The 18328-nt window shown below is 40.1% G+C and overlaps 1 protein-coding gene across 4 annotated transcripts in view; it reads right to left on the bottom strand.

Moving 5' to 3' along the window:
- Window positions 1-7553: 7553 nt before the first annotated feature.
- The window catches only part of wnk2 (WNK lysine deficient protein kinase 2), a 66094-nt gene continuing 55319 nt past the window's right edge, over window positions 7554-18328 (bottom strand). For 3 of the 4 annotated variants that reach the window (XM_052527214.1, XM_052527216.1, XM_052527217.1), the window contains 2 exons: window positions 17294-17637; window positions 7554-11269 (listed from right to left, as the gene is read on the bottom strand). In XM_052527214.1, the coding sequence (XP_052383174.1) occupies window positions 10931-11269; window positions 17294-17637 (683 nt within the window). In that variant the 3' untranslated portion in view covers window positions 7554-10930. Of the gene's footprint in view, window positions 11270-17273; window positions 17638-18328 lie in introns of all 4 variants that reach the window. The other variant, XM_052527218.1, reaches the window with a different exon arrangement.

Here is an 18328-nt window from a genome sequence, read left to right as displayed (position 1 = left end):
GGAAACTCCTCTTATTTTGCCAAAACAAAGATAGGAAAAGAGACAATTTAAACATCTAACAAACAACATAATTTATTACATACATAAGAAATTCCATAAATCAACACATTTCAGAATCATACAATCAACATTGAACATTTTACAGAGAACAATAGAGATTATATTTCTCTAAATTCAGTTTAAAGGTTTTGATAATCAGGGAAAGAAATCATGTTTTTAAATGATGTTTTTTGTACATTTTGAAAGCAGATAAAATGTCCCAAATGAATTTATAATATAAGTATGTACATGCGTATGTATATATGTACATGCTTATTTATATATGTACATGCTTCACCCTTTACTGCAACTTCTTTGACAATTTTTTCAGTAGAGACAAATTTTGTGCCTGGTAAGGAATTCGGTAAAATATAAAAAGTATGCAATACAAAGAAAGTGTGTGAGTAGTAGATACAGTATGTCTATCTGACATATGTTGTAGGACGTGCTGAAAGTTTGGTAAAAATAGAACACAACCTTCATTTTTTTCCAAACCACAATTTGAACCACTTTGGTAAAATGACTCATATAGTGCAGTACTTTAGGTAATAGGGTGCCATTTGGAGTGTAAACTTGGACTACAGAAGTAATACAACCAGTGGCTTGGGAAGGGATGTCAGGCTTCCCCCAAAAATGTACTAAGAAACATTTTATGAAAACATACAATCATTCATCATTCATCTCTCTGTGTTTCATAATTGTCCTTCAATTCGCAAGAGGCTGAATGTATCTCACAGGAGAAAACATCCGAGTGTGCGAAACTGCTCCCCTCTGTCTCTCTACGTGTAGGCCAATTATCTGAGGCTGTCTGGTCCAAATGAGTATGACATTGTTGCCGCCCGTAACATTCAATACGAGAGAAGCCATAGACCATTTGCCCTCCCTTGACAAAAAAGTATAAAACATTAGCCAATCAGCTTTAAGCTAAACTGAGCAAACTCAAATATGAAGGGTACTGGCGCACCAAAAAAAAGTGTCAAGGAAAGCCAGCTTGGATTTGGCGTCTCTCCTATCAAATTGCATTGAGTATACATCATTGACCGAAACGACTTGAATTGTTGCATCTCGTTGTGTTGCTGTCCTTCGGTGGCTAGCTAGCTAGCTAAAATAGTCTCTTCACTAAATTAACCATGGATGGAGATAGGGATTTTGACTTGTGGTTTTATTTAATTCTCCGTACTGGCTAATGATTATAACGGCGATTCTGATCCAACCATTAATTCATTCATTGTTGTGCACCTGGCCTGAGAGGACGGAAGTTTGAATACGTACCTAGATATAGAAGGCTAACATTGCCCATGAATGCAAGTTAGGCTAGTGAGCAAGCATTTTAGCCAGGTAGCCTAGGACAACAAAAAATAAAGGAGTGTACTGTACACTCTAAAAAATGAACTTAAGGATAGGAATGATGATGGTGTCTAAGAATCGTTGACAGACATGTTCTCCACTTGGTTCTGGAGCTGGTCTCCACCTCCCTGTTTCTTCTTCTTCCCTCCATCCTGGGGTTCTTCTAAGATCCTGAAAGTTCTTGGCACTGAAAATTGCCCCCAAAAGTGTATTTCAAGAACCTCATAGGAGGTCGGGTTCCTCAAGGAACACCCTTAGTTGGTGGGGGTTCTTGCAGGAACTTAACTGCCCAACTGAAATATTTGGATTTGAAAGAACAGCAGGTGCAGGCACTTAACTGAAAAATGTAAAGATCTCCTCAATTTAGGGTAAGGTTTGTCCCTTGTATGATCGAAATGTATATTGTTTTATGATGATAGCATCTATTTTTTCATATTTGTGCAAATCTTTCTTAACAGAAAATGGACACAATTCATTGGATATCAATCAACAAAGAGGTACGCATATGTAGGCTATAAGAATATGTTGAAGGCTCGCTGTATTGGGTGCAGATGACTGAACTGCTCACTTTTGTGGTTGCAGGTATACAGAGGAGGAGACATACAAATGTATGTCAATTGGTATGCAGATCACATTTACCATCCTCCTCCCTTACCTCTTCAATGAATATTCCAAAGGCCTCTACATTATGGACAAGGTATGTGTATGAAAACCATTATGAAAATCATTCACATTTACCACAAAAAACAAGGTATGAATACTGTCGTGGGCATGTTTTGTTATTCATCTGTATAGTTAAAAATGTTTGGGATTCACACTCCCTACACCTCTGATGACTATAACAGGAAACCTGTTTGATCCCCATGCAATGCAATATCATTCTGGCTACGGAGAACATAAACACGCCAGAGGATATACCCATAGGACTCGGGGCTCTGCTGGGAGTTTAGCTCTTATTTAGATTTTTTTATTCTGCTATGCCACTAGAATCAGAATAAACACTCACAACTAAAATATTGTGTTATTGTTGTTATGAGTATTACAAATAGGGGAGAGGAGTTGTGCCACGAGGTGTTGCATTATCTGTTTTTTGAAACCAAGTTTTTTGGTTTATTTTAGCTATATGAGATGGAAGGAAGTCTCATGCAGTAAGGGCTCTATATAATACTGTACACTTTCTTGAAATTGTTCTGGATTTGGGGACTGTGAAAAGACCCATGGTGGCATGTCTGGTGGGATAAGTGTGTGTGTCTGAGCTGTGTGTAAGTTTACCATGCAAACAATTTGGGATTTTCAACACATTCATAAAAATAAGTGATGCAGTCAGTCTCTCCTCAACTTATAGCCAAGAGAGATTGGCATGCATAGTATTTATTTCAGCCCTCTGATTACAATTAGGAGCAAAACGTGCCACTGTTCTGGGCCAGCTGCAGCTTAACTAGGTTTTTCCTTGCAGCGCTGGACCACACGACTGGACAATAATCAAGATTAGACTAAAATAGAGCCCACAGAACTTGCTTTTTGGAGTGTGTTGTCAAAAAAAGCAGAGCATCTCTTTATTATGGCTAGATCTCTCCCCATCTTTACAACCATTGAATCTATATATGTTTTGACCATGAGAGTTTACAATCTAAGGTAACGGCGAGAAATATAGTCTCCTCAACTTGTTCAACAGTCACACCATTCATTACCAGATTCAGCTGAGGTCTAGCACTTAAGGAATGATTTGTACCAAATACAATGCTCTTAGATTTAGAGATGTTCAGGTCCAGTTTATTACTGGCCACCCATTCCAAAACAGACTGCAACTCTTTGCTAATAAGGGTTTCAGTGACTTCATTAGCTGTGGTTGCTGATGCGTATATGGTTGAATCATCAGCATACATGGAAACACATGCTTTGTTTAATGCCAGAGCCTAGAGAGCCGCCCTGCGATACACCACACTTTACATGTTTGACATTAGAGAAGCTTCCATTAAAGAAACCCTAGGCTAAGATTAAAATGATAACAAATAGGAATGGCTATAGAGTCAGCTACCATCCTCAGTAGCTTCCCATCTAAGTTTTCAATGCCAGGAGGTTTGTCATTATTGATCAATAACAATAATTTTCCCACCTCTCCAACATGACCTTTATAAAATTCCAATTTGCAATGCTTTTCTTTCATTACTTGTTTTTGTTATGCATGAATACAATTGCTCACTGTTCGTTGTTGGCATTTCCTGCCTAAGTTCGCCCACTTTGCCAATGAAATAATCATTCAAATAATTGCCAAAATCAAATGGTTTTGTGATGAATAAGCCATCTGATTTGATGAAAGATGGAATTGAATGAGTCTTTCTGCCCATAATTTCATTTAAAGTACTCAAGTTTTTTCCCCATCATTCTATATATCATTGATCTGAACTTCATAATAAAGTTTCTTCTTCTTTTTGTTGAGTTTAGTCACATAATTTCTCAATTTGCAGTAAGTAAGCCAGTCAGACTTGCAGCCAGACTTGCAGCCAGACTTATTAACCACTTCTTTTGCCCCATCTCTTCCAGTCATACAGTTTTTCAATTCCTCATCAATCCATGGAGCCTTAACAGTTCTAACAGTCAGTTTCAGGTGCATGTTTATCAATTATTGGGAGAAGCAATTTAATATATTCATCAAGTGCAGCGTCTGGATGCTCCTCCTTAATCACATCAGACCAACAAATATTTGTAACATCATCCGCATAAGAGTCACAGCTTTTGTATTATCTCTTATACACTATTTTAGGCCCAGTTGTTGGAACTTTGACTTTCCTGGATATAGCCACAACATTGTGATCACTGCATCCAATGGGTACAGATACAGCTTTAGAACAAAGTTCTCCAGCATTAGTACAAATGTGATCGATACATGTGGATGATCTTGTTCCTGTAGTGTTTACTCCGGCCCTGGTAGGTTGATTAATAACCTGAACCAGATTACAGGCACTGCTTACAGTAAGAAGCTTCCTCAAGAGGGGACAGCTTGATGAAAGCAAGTCAATATTCAGTTCCCCAAGAAAGTAGACCTCTCTGTTTACATCACATACAAGCATTTCACACATATTATTTAGATACTGATTGTTAGCACTTGGTGGACTATATCAACACCCCAAAAGAAAAGGCTTTAGATGTGCCAAGTGAACCTGCAACCACAACACTTCAATAACACTGACAGAATAAGATCTTCTCTAAGCATTACCGGGATATGGCTCTGAATATATAAAGCAACACCTCCCCCATAAGAGTTTCTGTGTCTTCTATAGATGTTATATCATTTTATTGCTACTGATGTATCATCAAATTAATTATCTAAGCGAGTTTCAGAAATGGGTAATATATGAACGTTAGCAAGTTATTGATTTCATGAACCTTATTTCTTAGGCTACATATATTAATATGGGCTATTTTCAGCCATTTCCTGGGTAGCTTATCAGAGATAGACATAATACTGAAAAGAGCAAAAAAGCTATAGAGACAAAAACATACATTCAGCTGTCCATTAATCAATTGGTGTGCGAGTGCTGCAGGGTTGAAGCTACGAACCCATAGGCTTGGCTCTCTCATCCCTTCCAGGCTTCTGCGAGGGAGGGTGGACAATAAGCCTGTCATAGCGGATGGAAGCAATGTCCTCACCCCCTCTGGCAGCTTTCACGGCTGGGATCAGTTCTGTCCTCCTCCGGCGCAGAGCTTCAGGATAGTCCTCGTTGGGGAAGATATACGTTCCTCTCAAGTTCTTGGCTCTTTCCAGAACGGCCACCTTGTCCTTGAACCTCAGGAACTTGACCACTATCAGCCTGGGCCTACTATCACCTGGGCCGGTGGTGGGTTTTCCAGTCCTGTGAACACGCGCCACCTCAATCTTCCTGTGGTCTATCTTCAAATTCTCAGAGATAATTTCCCTCACTTTGTCCCCAGACTCCATCCAGGTCTCAGGTGGAGATTCTGCAATTCCGTCCACTAGATGGTTGTCAAACCATACCATCCAACGGGGCTATTCATTTGGGTGAGGTTTTTTCTCGCCTGAGTAGCCTCGTTTCACTGCCCAAAATTAAATTAAACCATCTAGTGTTAAGCAAAATAACAACACATTGTCAAATACAGGTAGCCTAGTCAAATAATTAACCTCCAATCATATTAACCGTTACTCTCTCGCAGGAAAGCTTCACTCTTCCTCAGACATTTAGAAACAAAACATGAGAATTTGAAAAATAAGCCACCAGAGTTTTTGGAGCGAGAGTAAAGAGGACTTTCGAGTAGTAAGACATGTAAGGCAACAGATACCATTAATAAGAAGGGATAGAAAAAGCCCAAAAAACTATATAGACAATTCCTTCATCAAACAACACTGTTTCATGATGCATCAGTGACATGGAAGGAGATGTTTGGAAACAATTACTGCTTCGCATATAAGCCAGTGAATTCTATGCGTTACAGCTGGATGAGTCAACAGACCTGGCGGGCCTGGCACAGATCCTGGTAAATGTCCGTTAGTTTATGGGTGGTCAATTAAGGAAGACATCCTCTTCTGCAAAACACTGGAAACCAGGACAACAGGAGAGGATATTCTTAAGGTACTGGACAGCTTTGTGACATCAAATCGACTTTGGTGGTCAAGATGTGTTGCTATCTGTACTGATGGCGCAAAAGCCATGACAGGGAGACATAGTGGAGTGGTAACGCACGTGCAAATAGTTGCTCCCGACGTCACTTGGGCACAGCATCCACTGAGAGCCTCTTGCTGCCAAGGGAATGCCTGACAGCTTGAAAGAATTTGTGGACACGACAGAGAAAATGGTTCACTTTGTTAAAGCAAGGCCCCTGAACTCTTGTGTATTTTTTGCATTATGCAATGGGCAGCGACGCTTTTACAACATACAGAACTGCGCTGGTTATCAAGGGGCAAAGTATTGACATGTTTTTTTTTCTTTATTGACCATAATTTTAACTTGTCTGACCGCTTGCATGAGGACGAGTTTCTCATACGACTGGCCTATCTGGGTGATGTTTTTTCTCGCATGAATGATCTGATTCTAGGATTACAGGGACTCTCTGCAACTATATTCAATGTGCGGGACAAAATTGAGGGTATGATTAAGAACTTGGAGCTCTTCTCTGTCTGCATTAACAAGGACAACACACAGGTCTTTCCATCATTGTATGATTTGTATGATTTTTGTGTGCAAATAAACTCAAATGTGATATAGCGAAGCACCTGAGTGAGCTGGGTGTGCAATTACGCAGTTACTTTTATGAAACTGACGACACAAACAACTGGATCCGTTATCCCTTTCATCCCCTGCCTCAAGCCCACTTACCGATATCTGAACAAGAGAGCCTCATCGAAATAGCAACAAGCGATTCTATGAAAATTGAGTTGAATCAGAAGCCACTGTCAGATTTCTGGATAGGGCTGCGCTCAGAGTATCCTGACTTGGCAAATCGAGCTGATAAGACACAGATGCAATTTGCAACCACATACCTATGTGAGAGTGGATTCACGGCCCTCACTAGCATGAAAACGAAATACAGGCACAAACTGGGTGGAAAATTATTTAGGACAGACTCTCTCCAATACAGCCCAACATTGCAGAGTTATGTGCATCCGTTCAAGCATACCCTTCTCATTAACCTGTGGTGAGTTATTCACAATTTTTGTTGAACAAATAAGGTTTTATATGTACGATGGCTAAATAAAGAGCAAACATTGTGATTTATATTATTATTTGTGCCCTGGTCCTATAAAAGCTCTTTGTCACTTCCCACTCACTCATTCTTATGTTTAATAAATGCAGGCCTATAGTAATGGCAAACAAAACATTTGAGAGTGTGCTGACCCTGGTGCTAGAGGGGGTATGCAGCTGGAGGTTGAATGATTGAAGGGGTACGGGCCTATAAAAAGTTTGGGACCACTGCCCTAAAGGATATTCCAGGAAACGTTTATTTGTAGAGTGTATAACATAGTGATATACCATTTTGTCAACATGAAAGGAGGATGGCATTGGCGTTTCTCTACAAGTAGGTTGAGTCAACGTGTTTTTCTGCTTTCACAAAGGCGCGCACACACACACACACACACACAGAAATCAGAACCTTCACCCAGTGATTTTACCCACGCACCGCTACTGAATATAACAGAAGCAGAGAAAACATGTTGTCAAGCAAAAACAAGTTTATTATTTATTTCTGTCTTCAAATATGTACAATCTTTGTGAGCGAGATGAGCGCTACTGACCAGTGTGTCAGGAAAGTGCAGGGAGAGTATAAGCTAGGCAAAAGCAATCGTACAGAGAGCAGAGCTTCTACTGCAAGCGTCACAGATCAGAGTTCAGAGAAAGCCTTGCTGTGTATAGTGAGCGCATCCTGTCAATAGCTACATAGGCCAGGTGCTGTTTACAGAGAACACAAGTCTCGCTTTGCATGGGATGGAGATTGGATTCAGAGCAGAACATTCTGCACTATTCGTCTACAAAAGTTCAATTCAAACTGAACTGACTGAACGACTGTACAGTTAGGAAACGCTTCAAACCATAACAAGTAAAGGATTTATTTGCAAAAATTGCCAACTGGTTGGCAAAGGAAGCTATTGGCTGAATGGGTGGAGTAGTGACAGACACTATTTATCTCACATTCCGGGTATGGAGCCTTTGCTGGGATTGTTTGGGTCATGTGATTTCTGATCTTTGTTGATAGATATTATTGTACAAGATGATGTGTGTTATACTGGATTTAAATGATTGCGTCATACAACCCAAAACCAAAATGAAAGAAGTATTGATTGATATACACTGGGCTGGTCTTGTGATTCTGACCATCTCAGAAGACTAAAGTGGAAGAACTGTGCAGTTAGAAGACATAGCCCCTTCTCTGTCATCAACACACAGCACTACATTAGTCTCTGTATAACTGTATACTTATTATCCTTATGATACAGATTATGACTGGTCTTACGTCAATGATCAAACTCCTTATTGAACATTATTACTTTTTTTAACCAACAACCTCCACAGATACCGTATGAAATGTACATTTTATCTGTTGGTTACTACATGGGCTTTAGACGAGTCAACTTGTTTAGGTCATGCGATAAATTACAAATCCTTATATATCATACCGGCCTCTAACATTCATATATGTCATACGGTACTGTGCATGAACAAAACCCATACTTGGGTCATTCCACGAATAGAGTGCCTTGTCGGTCGTGTGATAATACAAATACACATTTATTTCCGTCATAAAGAGTACATGTTAAACTACATAAAAACATGTTTTCCCATCTCAGAAAAAAATGGCTGTAAAAGTGCCAATTAAAGTAACAGCATTGACGATTTCATCTTACTTAAGACATAACTTAGGGGGTATGGAACAGAGAGGCGCAATTCAATGCAAGATTAACCAAACATGCAAACTTGTTAAAAAATGTGTCGCCTATCTGTCTAGGGGTAACTAGGTTGACGTGTTATGATCAAATCGCTCAGTTTTCCACCACAAAACACTGGAAATGGACAAAAAAGAGGGGCACCAGCTCACCTGCTTTTACACTATGCTTTGACTATATTTGACTAAATTATTATTAAATTAATATTTATATATTTGACTAAATTAATTAAAAAGGCAGACAAAACGGAGCACAGAGATATATACACAAAATCTTTCCCTCAGCCATTACATGCGGAAACATTTTTACATTTTTCTTTTTAAAGGAGAGTTCAGTTCATGTCACAGGGCTGACCTTAAACCTGAGGGACCCATTGGTACTTGGTCAAAGCAAGAAAATAACTACGGCTTTACAACGACGGTGAAAACTTTGGGAATGTTTGTGGTGAAGCGGGTTAAAATTGTCAAACATGATGTGGAACATGCCAAAATGGGAATTTACTTTCATGAAAACAGCTACTATTGGACTTATGTGAACCGACTGTTAAATTGAGTGCTTAGCTCAGTAAGAGCGGAGAAGTATGTGAACTAACGGTTAAATGACGTGTTTTATAAAACTGTACACACGCACACAACATCACAAGGCCATGAAAGGCACTATTCGTGGAATGACCCACTTAATACTGAAACCACACGGGTGAATGATTCAAACCTACAATAAGGCATACTGTAGGAATGTCCATACTGAGAAACCCTTCAGTTCTACTAATACTGTACAGTACAGTACGAAATATCCACTGTTTTGTGACGGCCAAGTAACACTAGCTCTCACCCAGAGAATGCCCCTAACTCTTGCACTTATCCCGTACAAGCTTTAGTGTGTGTTCATGCAGGCCGTGGTCAGTGGAGCAAAATCGTATATAGCTACTGCTTTGTAGAAGCCTCTGGACAAAGAGGCCAACACATAGCTTCAGTGCACTGTGTGAATCTTACAGTAGTACATTAGATAATGTCCCATCTGTTACTATAATATTCACAAAACAACCAATACCATGGTCATACTCCCAACATTCTAAATTGGCAACCTGAATATAACCAACCTGTTTTTTTCCTAAATATAACAATCACACAAATATACCTAGTATCTTTAAAGACAAAACCACACACATAATATGACCCCATTATCCTAACTTATCTCAAATGGCCTCATGCTTGTCTCCAGAATTAACTGAAACTACTGTTCAAGGCACTCTTGCAGGATATTTCTCCTGAAGGTTAAGTTCAAGTTCTTCCACATTTCCTAGGACTATTTTAAGCACTAGCGTTGTAAGAGTTTCAATGAAAATGAAGGAAGTATATTACAACATAAATGTCAGAGTAATAAAGCAGGCGGTCCTGGTAACCAGGGTGACACGGCTGGTAACCAGGGAAACCAACAGTGTGACCAGGCTGTTAACCAGGGTGACATGGCTGGTAACCAGGGAAACCAACAGTGTGACCAGGCTGTTATAACCAGAGTGACACAGCTGGTAACCAGGGTAACAAGGCTCGTAACCAGGGAGACCAGGCTGGTAAAACCAGGTAGACGAGGCTTCACAGTGACGGCAAGATGGTGAATGGCTCTCGTTTGGGTTAGGATAGAGCCCTGCAGGCCCTACTGTACATATGGATAACATGTTGGACACACACTGTCTCACAAAAACACACACACACAGGGGTACACATACACACATATGGGTTATAAACACACAAACATAAACAGTTTATGTACAAAGACTTACAGTAGCAATGAATGATATAGGAATAGATACACAGAAAGCTTATATGCACAAACAAATGAATGGATTATGCAAATATAATGAATGTATTACACACCTTAAATACAGTACAACACATTCACACAGGTGATAAAATATACATATGTCCCTTAGGTACATACATATGAGGTATGTAAATTGAGGTTGATAATGTCACACACATTGATAACAACATATATGGGCTATATATACAAATGCTTACTATATACATACATGCTGGTTAAATATATACAGTTTACATACTGTGCGTAGAGTAGACCACAGCTCTAACTACATATTACTTATTTTTTGGTAACATAGTTGGAAGACATGATGCTACAGGGGTTAGAGGATTAGAGGGTCCTGGTTTTGGGGTCGGGGGGCTCGTAGGGTGGAGCAGGGGCGGAAGTGGGGGTGCCCCAGGCTGGGGGCATGATAGGGAAAGCAAACACCCCTGTACCCAAGGAGGACAGCAGCTCAGGCCACTGGCTTACACAGAAGGGTGAGAGGGGCGAAGGTGGCAGCCCCCCAAACAGGTCTGGGGCTGGATGGGCCACCATATAGCTAGGATGGAACCCTGCTTGTCCTGGGGAGCTGGTCCTCATCACTGATCCCTGGCCCTGGCTGTCAATCATCGGCCATGACAGGGAGAGTTGGGGGCCTTCAAAGCCAGGGGCTGTCCTGGCAGGTGTCTGAGGAGAAAGATATATAGGTGAGCTTTCAGTCACCACAGGCTTTCATCTTAACTATTCCAGACCTGGCTTCAAATAGTAATTGTTTTCTTTCAAATTAATTCAACCTGTGATTAAGTCTGTCTGGAGTGCCAGCTGGTAGGTTTTGCACTTTGGGACAAGTCCATTGTTTCTATTCTGGGTGGGAAATTAACACCCGCCAGCTGTCAAATGCAGGGAAATTTTGGCATTGGCAGCTTAGAATGCCTATTTCACCAGCCATATTGGCAGGTTGTCACACAGAGCATTTGACAACAGTTTTTTCAATGAAAAGTCAAATTGACCCGAAAGGCTACTAAATTGTGACTTTGTCATCATTGTGTGACTTTGTCATCATGTTCATGGCTAGTTACAGTATTTTGTTTTACACGCTATGTTGTTTTTCAATATTGGTTTGAGTTTTCTGCAACTGTCTGCTGCTAGCCATAAGAAAAATTGCAACATTTGCTTGGAGCTAACTCTGCAAATAGCCCTACTGGGTGATTTGAAAAGTCATAGTCAATTGATATAATAATATAATAATACTCTTAGCAAAAATCTTTAATTTAGAATCTGTAGAAACTTTGAGAATAGAACGTTTCAGAATTTTGTGAAATATCACAGCACAGTTCAAAAATATATGGCAGCTAGAAATCAAAACTGGATGGTCTTCAGAGATAGATGGGAGGGGTTGAGGGTAGCTGAAGGATGGCACTAAAAACAAACAAAAGATAACTAATCTAAAATATACTGTCCGTAAAATGTATAGTATGTATAAGCTGGAAGTGGAAGCATCACTACTGTTTATTTATCATTTGGTACTACATAATTCCATATGTGTTATTTCATAGTTTTGATGTATTCACTTTTATTCTACAATGTAGAAAATAGTACAAATAAAGAAAAACCTTTGACTGAGTAGGTGTTCTAAAACTTTTGACCGGTAGAGTAGCTATGTGTGTTGAAAACATTTCATCACAGGTAAGACATATAACTTGTTTAGTATAGTTCATTTGTAAGTCCACTCACTACTTGTAGCTGTTATAGTCAGTTTGTTTGAAGTTGCTCTTGGCTAACATAATGTTCTGGTTGTTAGCTAGCTAGCACTGACATGGCTGCTTGCACCTTCATGAAAAGGGACATTTTATTTACCTTTATTTAACTAGGCAAGTCAGTTAAGAACAAATTCGGGGGAAGCTCTTCAATATTACATAGTAGTAAGTAGTAAGATTTCTCAGGAGCAGGCAATGTTGAAAATTAATCTTTAGACATGTTGTACTTTTCTTAAATGTAGTTTTGTAAATGACTAAAACAAGCAGACAACAAGAAAATTGTCTTTGAAAAAAAGTCAAGTTTCTGCTGTGAGTCAATGGGATAACCTAAGTAACCACATGTTTTTCCCACAGGCGGGCAGGGCCAGGATGTTCTATATAATACCAAATGGGACCAGGGTTGCCAGGTCCAGCTAAAATTTAGAGCCCAATGACCTCTGAAAACTTGCCCACAAGGCCTGAAAACTATCCCAACATGTTTTTACCGCACCATTTATCCAATAAACCCTTTTCCCATAACATTATCGAGAGAAAATATATATTAGCCCTTATTAATCTCTCCAGATCATTTTCTATCAATGGATGTCAATTTAACTTGTTTTGACTGCTATGATTAAGCAATAAGGAAATATATATATTTTTAAAGACAAATGCCATGGTGGCAGCGGTTCAATATAGGAGTAGCCCAAAAATGCGCCGCCCGCAACCAATACATGTTTTTGTCAATGTAACCCAATTTGACTGCAAACCCGCAAAAACTGCAACCCTGACTGGGACTAGCCAAAGATTCTCATCTCTGACAGACATTGTGTGGCCGTTACTACGGTAACAGCCCACCCCTTAACTTCTTATGGCTGGGGGGCAGTATTGAGTAGCTTGGATGAATAAGTTGCCCAAAGTAAACGGCCTGCTCCTCAGTCTCAGTTGCTAATATATGCTTACTGTTATTAGTATTGGATAGAAAACACTCTAAAGCTTCCAAAACTGTCAAAATATTGTCTGTGAATATAACAGAACTGATAATGCAGGCGAAACCCTGAGCAAAATCAAACCAGGAAGTGGCTTCTATTTTGAAAACTTCATGTTCCATAGCCTGCCTTTGCTCAATTTAAAGGGATATCAACCAGATTCCTTTTCCTATCGCTTCCAGACATAGTTTCGGGCTTTTATTATGAAAAATTAGCGAGAACAATAACATTGCGTCATTGTATGGCCGGGTGCCAGCAGCGTTTTGTATGCGCAACAGAGTTTGGGCAGCCATTGCCTTTCCCTCTCCTACTGAAAAAGACAGTTGCGGTTGATATATTATCGATATAAAAACAACCTGAGGATTGATTATAAAAAAATGTTTGGCATGTTTCTGTGGACATTACGGATGCTATTTGGAAATTGCATTGTCGTGACCGCTCTTTCCTGTGGATTTCTGAACATAATGCGCCAAACAAACTGAGGTATTTTGGATATAAAAAGAATCTTTATGGAACAAAAGGAACATTTATTGTGTAACTGGGAGTCTCATGAGTGAAAACATCCAAAGATCATCAAAGGTAAACGATTAATTTGATTGCTTTGCTGATTTTCGTGACCAAGCTACTTGATGCTAGGTGTTCATAATGAGCGATCGATAAATGTACACAAAAGCTTGGATTGCATATTTTCAAAATATGAAATGACAGGTGGATTGACAAAAGGCTAAACTGTGTTTTGCTATATCTCACTTGTGATTTCATTAATATAAATATTTTTAGTAATATTATTTGAATGTGGCGCTATGCAATTCAGCGGTTGTTGATGAAAATTATCCCGTTAACGGGATTGCCGCCATAAGTTTTTAAAGGGGCAGATAACACATTTTTTTGTCTCACTGAGTGTGTTCGTAAATTCACACTATCTACTCCGATTTCAGAGCACTCCCTTCTGAGTGTGCCAGAGTGCAGAATAACTGATGTATATACGAACGAGCAACACCCGTTGACGAGCAACACCGCTGTCAGTAAAACAGCAACAAAAAAAAATAATAATACTTGTTGCCAGCAGCACAGTTACAGTCAGGTAACATGAAAACAGCCTAACCAGCTCTGCTGGGGTGAGTAAAATGGTCAGAGTGAGGTGTTCTCTTATTTGTGTCTAGAAGTAGCTAGCAAGCTAGCCAACTTTAGCCAGTTCGCTTGGGTGCTTGACTCATGTTGTGAGGTCAGAACAATCAGATCAACACTACTCCTCCTCGGGCCGGAGTGTCCAGTGTGCGCTCTGAACGCGAGAGCGAAACGCCAAGGCCGGCCCACTCATTAGGCAGGATTAGGTAGCCGCCCATAGTGGTAGATTGAGGAAGGCAGCATTTTCTGAGCTAAAGTGACCAAGGCACACCTCCAACAACAACACATAAAACCTCACATTATTCTGCCCAAAAACAATGACAATTTCTCACAAACCAGTAGCATTTCACAACACCCTCAATAACATCTGCTAAACATGTGTGTGACCAATAAATGTTGATTTGATTTGAATATGGGCTCTTTAGGTGAGCGCTGACTACACCCTTTGATAAGCAGTGCCCACTTTGTCAAAGGCAGGGGCGCAAAATATTTGACTTGTCCATTCCCAGGGTGCTGTCGGAGAGAATATAATAATATAATAATAATAATAATATATGCCATTTAGAAGACGCTTTTATCCAAAGCGACTTACAGTCATGTGTGCATACATTCTACGTATGGGTGGTCCCGGGAATCGAACCCACTACCCTGGCGTTACAAGCGCCATGCTCTACCAACTGAGCTACAGAAGCGCTCCACCAAAGTTGGGGTCAAAAATAATCTAACGTCAAACATGTAAAAGATATAGGATATGGTAGAAAGACTATGTTGCCTTTTCTGTAGCCTTCAGGCTGGAGATAAAATGTATTACAATGTAATGAGAAGGACACTTTTTACATCGTGAAGGTTTCTCCAAACAAATAGCCTAACCTGAATGGCGCTCAATCAAATAGAAAATATGCTGTCATGTCAACAAAGAACATGTCCTAAAAACAGGACAAGTCAAAGTAAAATGGACAATATGGAATGGACAATCACAACTGTTGTCCAGGAGTTGCATTGTCATGATCAGTGGTTTCAAGTTTGTATCCATACATTTTTAAAATCATATTTAAAAAGAAAATACTTCTGCATTTCCCGCTGTGTAAACACATTGCAAATAGGCTCGCGATAACTGCTGATCAAGTTGGGTAGCTGATATTCAGAGCTTAAATAGCCAAACTGATTAGTCACAGGAATCAAGACTAACTAAGTCAATGCAATGGCATGTTAGGCTACACCCCAGTAAGCATGAGCTGACGTCTTTTGGACATCTTTTTTTGGCCCTGTCCGGAAGTAGAGTTTTGGTGTTTTACAAATGGTAAGCTTACCACATAGATGGGCATTCATAAAATTCCATTTCAAGCAACACTGTAGGCTACACCTCAGTAAGCACGGACTGACGCAGACGCTTTTGGACTTTAGTTCTTTTTTTGGTGCAGATCCAGACTGGCCTTGATTTCCACATCCACGGACATTGGTTTCTGGTCCGGACCAAATGTGAACCAATCACAGACGACTATGTTTGGTTCAGATTTTGTCTGGTCTGGACCAGCCTTTATTTGACCCAAACATAGACATCTATAAATGACTTATTTTCAATTTTCATTCAGAACCACAAATGTGCATGATTTCAACATCTGGAAAATACATTTTCACCTTTCATTCAGAACCTAAATTGAACCAAACTTCAACGTCTGGAAAATACATATTTTAAATGTATCTTCAACATAATTTTGCTTACTGGGACTATACTAGTTCTGTGGGGGGAGGGTTGATATTTTTTGGCTTGCCTATGGCGGCAGAACAGCAAAGATCGGCCCTACGAAACACATTATTTACTAAGGGACAATCTGACCAAACTCTGAATTTACAAATGCCCAGAGCACACTCTGGCACTCCAGAGTGAATTTATGAACACACCCCTAATGACTCAAATATTTGGGGGTACATTGTGCTTAACTGAGTATTGAAGACTCAAAAAAACTTTTATTCATCAACTCTTATTCATTCTTATCACTAAAACACCCAAATTATTATATTGTGCTTCTACACCTATTTGTGTGCTTCTAAATTTCAATTTATGTACCCCGTGTAACAAATGTCAGTTTAGAGCCCTGGACTATAATTACGCAATATGGACCGAGGGGATGTGGTATATTGGCCATTTACCACAAACCCCTGAGGTGCCTTATTGCTATTATAAACTGGTTACCAACGTAATTAGAGCAGTAAAAATACATGTTTTGTCATATTTGTGGTATACAGTCTGAAATACCAATGCTGCCAGCCAATCAGAATTCAGGGCTCGAACCACCCAGTTTAGAATAATCAATCAAATAAACTGCATGACTCAGCATTGTGTGGTAGGGAAGGCACTTTGTTGATGCTTAATACTCAGTTATAGAACTGTTAATCTGTTTTTACTATTTTATCTAAATTATTCATTTTAACATACTGTACATTGGATAAAAGATTCAGGTCACACACACTTCATTAAATTGAGCAATATACCACATTACTTATTACTAGTAATATATTTCTTGGTCAAATAAATAATCAGTTTTTTTTTTTTTTGCATAAGAAAAGGAAACTTTTTTGGGGTGTAAGTAAAGGAAAATATTTTGGCTTTTGAAAGATCTGATTGGCTGGTAGATTGTTTTGATCTACCTACCACAGTGGCTGGTGGACCAAAAAGTCAATTTCCCACCCTGGTTCTATTGTGCCAGAAATGATCAATCAAGTGCAGAAAAATCAATATATAATTTTAAAGAAAACAAACACTAGTTGAACCCATTTAGCTACACCCCTACTAATAAATAATGCATCGTACATAAACAGTTAAACACAGATACATACCGTATCCAACAACTACTCACATCTGGAGCGCTGGCCAGTCTGGCTCTGGTTCTGGGCCCCATGGGGTCGTCGTTCCAACGCGGCTGCCCACTGAGGCTGAGGGAACTGGGCCGCGGCCCCCAGGAGACAGCCAGAGCCTCCATGGCCCAGTCATCCACCAGTCTGTGGAGGTCGTCTGTGAAGGACCCTGCATAGGAGCCTATGTAGGCGCCAGGGTAAGTGCCAGTGAAGGTGCCTGTCTTGTTGTTGCTGTTGTTGGCCTGGGCTTGGGCCAACCCTGCTATTGGCTGGTGGGGAGGAGGGGTGGAGATGGCTGTCTGTTGCTGGGACGGCTGGTTGGATGCACCTGAGCCTGATCCAGTCCCTGGGAGATGGACATACTGTTCAGACCCTGCCTCAAGTTCCAAACAGAGTATGTGAGCAGAGCGGAGCTGGAGCAGAGCGAGGAGTGGCCAATTTGACTGGAGTGCTGAGCGAGATTCCCAAAGGCTGGAGCCTCGGCCTTCTCACCTGCTCCAATTTCGCTCCAGTACCACTCACTTCAGGAGCTCAGGAAATGCCCGGCCCAGCATGCATTTGTAGGCTACTTGTGTGCTGCTACTGCCCCTTGCTTTAGCTACTGTCATGGAGTTGGCCGAATATTTTCATAAAGAAACCAAGAGCAACAAAGGGAATTCAGTGATGTAGTCTCCACAGCTAAATAATCATTGTGGAATCTGAAAAGACACCGATCCCAAAAGCATGATGGTGTACTTACTACATGCACATGCTAACAGAAAGGAATGAGGTGGGTAAGCTAGCTAAGTGTGTCATTGTAGCAAATGATTTATAAACAAAAAAAATGTATCTCTTAAATGTTATATTATCTATACAATGGGTTCTAATAGATTTTTGCCCAATAGGCCTGACATATTACATTACCCATTCGAGGAGCTTTCTGTTTTAATAGGGTTATTTTGCCTAAAAACCTTTAGACCTACCTATAGAAAAATAAAAACTCTGCATCCCTGCCTAGCAAGAGTAGCCTGAGGGGTGTTTAGCATCCACAGTGGCTC

The sequence above is a fragment of the Oncorhynchus keta genome, chromosome 10, assembly GCF_023373465.1.
Source record: "Oncorhynchus keta strain PuntledgeMale-10-30-2019 chromosome 10, Oket_V2, whole genome shotgun sequence".
NCBI lineage: Eukaryota > Metazoa > Chordata > Actinopteri > Salmoniformes > Salmonidae > Oncorhynchus > Oncorhynchus keta.
The sequence above is the reverse complement of the archived record's forward strand: the minus strand, read 5'-3'. Positions and strand labels throughout refer to the sequence as shown.